Below are 3,509 nucleotides of genomic sequence, written 5' to 3' on the forward strand. Positions count from 1 at the left end.
AGATGGTAAAAACTTCAGGAGCCCTGCACTACGGCATCCTTCATTATCATGGTCTTGGGACGTAAAACCCCAACAATTACTATTACTTTCAGCGCGGCATCTGTATATAGATCTGTAACTACTATTTTCGTGGTAAATTTCATGTGGTAGTTAATGAAGGTTATAAGGGTACAATCCCACTGTATATATTTTCCGGTCGTATGTGTTTAAACTTCGTTGCGAGTCAGCGCCTGTCCCGTTTTCGTTTCAACCGTCCCTTCTCAATTGCGCTGTTCAACATCGTGGTTAAATTACGTTATATTGAGGACAAATTAAACATATTCAATATGCCTTTATAGTAAATTAAAATACATACCATGGTGCATACCACAGTATACATACGACGGTGCTGAGTTACATTTCGCTTTGCCGGGTTTCATAAATTATGAACCTCCCCCCTTTGAACTATGCCTTACCTCCACGAAACCGTCGTTATACTATCCTTACCAATTTTGCCATATCTTGAAATGCATACTGAACCACGAATAGGCACCGCAGCAGCCCTATTCGCCAATCAATGTCGACTTCACTGAAATTGAACAATGACCCGGATAACGTCGCAGCAAAGTAAATACGAAGCGTTTAGTAACACGTGCGCACGGAGCTCCATCTTGAAGCATCCGTTTCCCTTTATCAAAACGAATTCTTAATTGCACATACTAAATTTGCGATAAATACTCGCCTGTTAATTTGTTCTTGCATTCTGTTGCCAAATCGGCTCAAATGTGCAGGATCGTGCGAGGGCCAAAGCTTTACTCCTGCTTGAAACCGGTCGGCTTGCTCTCGTACCGGTACAACGCGCCGCCCGCTGACATCGATGACGGCTGTCTATCTGTCCCGTACTTGTACACGCTGCCTCCTAAGGCCCTCGACTGCGTCCGCATCGCGGCTTGCTCCCTGGAGCCTACACCGAACGCGTTGAGGACGGGACAGCCCGACCTGCGGACCCCGGGCTCGTTCATCGTGACGCGGCTGCCTGGTCGCGCGATAAGCAAGTACTTCTGTTGGAAATTGTCCATGGCTGACGCGGGGTCTTCGTCACCGGGCGACTCTGAGCTGAACCGTTCGGTGACCTTCCTGACGAACTCGATGGACCTGCCGCCTTTGTTCCTTGGCGAGCGACGTCCCGACGAGGAAGAGGACGAAGAGGACGATGACGAGCCGTTCTTTGCGGGCGCAGATCCCCTCCTCTTCTTTCCTTTCGACTTGCGGCGTTTGCTCTTGCTGTCTTTGGACTTGCGCGAACGCTTTTTGTGAGAAGAGGAAGATGAAGATGATGAAGACGATGAGGACTTGCGGTGTCGCGAGGGTCGTCGTCTCGGTCTCGGCGACCGCCTCTCCTCGTACTCCTGGTCGTCGTACGGTCTGCGGAGGGTGCGCGACGACGTCCTGCCCCTCTCCGGTGGTAGACTGTTCCTCCTGGCTGTAGGCGCACGGCCTACGTCATCGTCGGCGTCCATCGTCATGTCTCTGCGAATCTTCTCCAGCACTGTCTCGGCGCGTTGTTCGGCGCAATGCTCATCGATGCCCTCCTTTATCTTCTGTAGTAGGTCTGAAGCCCTGCTCATAGAGTTCTTGGCCGGCAGCCTGCTGTCGTCGGTGTAGTCGTCCCTCGGAGGCCTGGCGTTCTCCCTCGACATTGTTCGCCTTCCGTGTTCCCTCGGACCGTCTCTCGGCCAGCCGGCGGAACCGGACATCCGGGGATCCATATCAGGCCTTCCGTATCCCCCCGGGAAACGTTCTGCGCTATAAGCGCTCGCCATGCCAGGCATTGGAGCGCCGTAAGGTGGCATCATAGGTCCACCGTAGCCGCCTGACATCGGCATGTCGAAACCACCGCCCGCCATCATTGGTGGTGGCCCTCCGAAGCCCGTCGCGGGACCGCCATACCCTCCGGCGGAATCCGGTCCCATGATTATCGAAGACCCCTCGGCCCTCCGGGTCATGTCCATTATCTGGTCAATCTGGCTTCCCATATCCAGCAGCCTCCGAACTTGGGGTCCCATATCGGCCATCCGGGCGAAATCCACACCTCCGCCAGAGTTCATCATATTCCTGAAGTCCTCGCGGCTTCGCTGGATGCCCAACGGAGAGGCGCCGTAGCCACCACCCATAGGCATCTGTTGGCCGTATCCGCAAGGCCCACCGGCTCCCACGCCCGTCCCCATATTGTAGCCGCACGCCATTCCTGGCGGTGCCATTCCCGGAGCCATCCCGGGTAGCATTCCCGTGGGCAAACTCTCGATGAACATCTTGCCACGCACGATGTTGGCGCCCACTTGCTGCTCGTACGCCTTCACTGCTGTAACATACTCTCTCTTGAACGGCTCGGAAGGCGCGCCCTTGACCGTTGCTACCGCGCACGTCCCGGGCATCTGGCCAGCTGTCTGCGCTGTGTACTGCTTTGGCGCCGCAGGTGTTCGCGGTGCGACAGGTTGAGGTGCAGGAGGCGGCGGTGCGGCAGCTGGAGGCGGTGGTGCGGCAGCAGGGGGTGGTGGTGCGGCAGCAGGGGGCGGTGGTGCGGCAGCAGGGGGCGGTGGTGCGGCAGCAGGGGGCGGTGGTGCGGCAGCAGGGGGCGTCGGTGCAGTTGGCGGCGCTGGTGCGGCAGTCGAAGGTGCTTCTGGGTGACCTGGTGCTACGGAGCCTTCGGGCGGAGTTTCGGGAGGTGAAGGCGCACCTGGGTGGCCTGGTGGAGCAGCCGGAGGCGCTCCCGGGTGACCTGGTGGTAAAGGAGCAGGAGGCGCTCCTGGGTGACCTGGTGGCAAAGGAGCAGGAGGTGCACCCGGGTGACCTGGTGGTAAAGGAGCAGGAGGTGCACCCGGGTGACCTGGTGGCAAAGGAGCAGGAGGTGCACCCGGGTGACCTGGTGGCAAAGGCGCAGGAGGTGCACCCGGGTGACCTGGTGGCAAAGGAGCAAGAGGTGCACCCGGGTGACCTTGTGGCAAAGGAGCAGGAGGTGCACCTGGGTGACCTGGTGGCAAAGGAGTACGAGGTGCACCTGGGTGACCTGGTGGCAAAGGAGCAGGAGGTGCACCTGGATGACCTGGCGGTAAAGGAGCAGGAGGTGCACCTGGGTGACCTGGTGGTAAAGGAGTACGAGGTGCACCTGGACGAACTGGTGGCGGAGCAGGAGGCGCGCCCGCGGGGGGAGCGGCCCCGGGATGCGGCGGTGGGGCGGCCATCTTGACTGATGCGGGGTGGTCGAAAGAGCGGCGGGTTGATTTTGTGCTCAATTATAGAGCGGCGCCTGTAGCGAGCTCAAGTCGTTTGTGCTCCTCCTGTGCCGACAAATGGAACCCCAGGATGCTTGCACCGACAGATCTAGGAGATCAAATGAAAGATCAACGGACGTTCAGCGGAGGAATAAAAGTTGGAAATATTCAAGTGGTAGTATCCGTTAGGAACGCGTCTCTATATCTGCGAGCTACAACCACACAGCTTTGGAGAGCCGCATAAGGCTAATCAGCATT

General features: G+C 57.6%; 1 protein-coding gene across 1 annotated transcript; it reads right to left on the reverse strand.

The window, feature by feature from the left end:
* Positions 1–791: 791 nt before the first annotated feature.
* Positions 792–3,221, reverse strand: LOC119404501 (translation initiation factor IF-2). Its single transcript, XM_049419347.1, has 2 exons — positions 3,038–3,221; positions 792–2,785 (listed from the first exon to the last, which is right to left on the reverse strand). The coding sequence occupies exons 1-2, from the start codon at positions 3,219–3,221 to the stop codon at positions 792–794; spliced, it is 2,178 nt and encodes a 725-aa protein (XP_049275304.1).
* Between the last annotated feature and the right edge of the window lie 288 nt (positions 3,222–3,509).

Source organism: Rhipicephalus sanguineus, chromosome 9, assembly GCF_013339695.2.
Source record: "Rhipicephalus sanguineus isolate Rsan-2018 chromosome 9, BIME_Rsan_1.4, whole genome shotgun sequence".
NCBI lineage: Eukaryota > Metazoa > Arthropoda > Arachnida > Ixodida > Ixodidae > Rhipicephalus > Rhipicephalus sanguineus.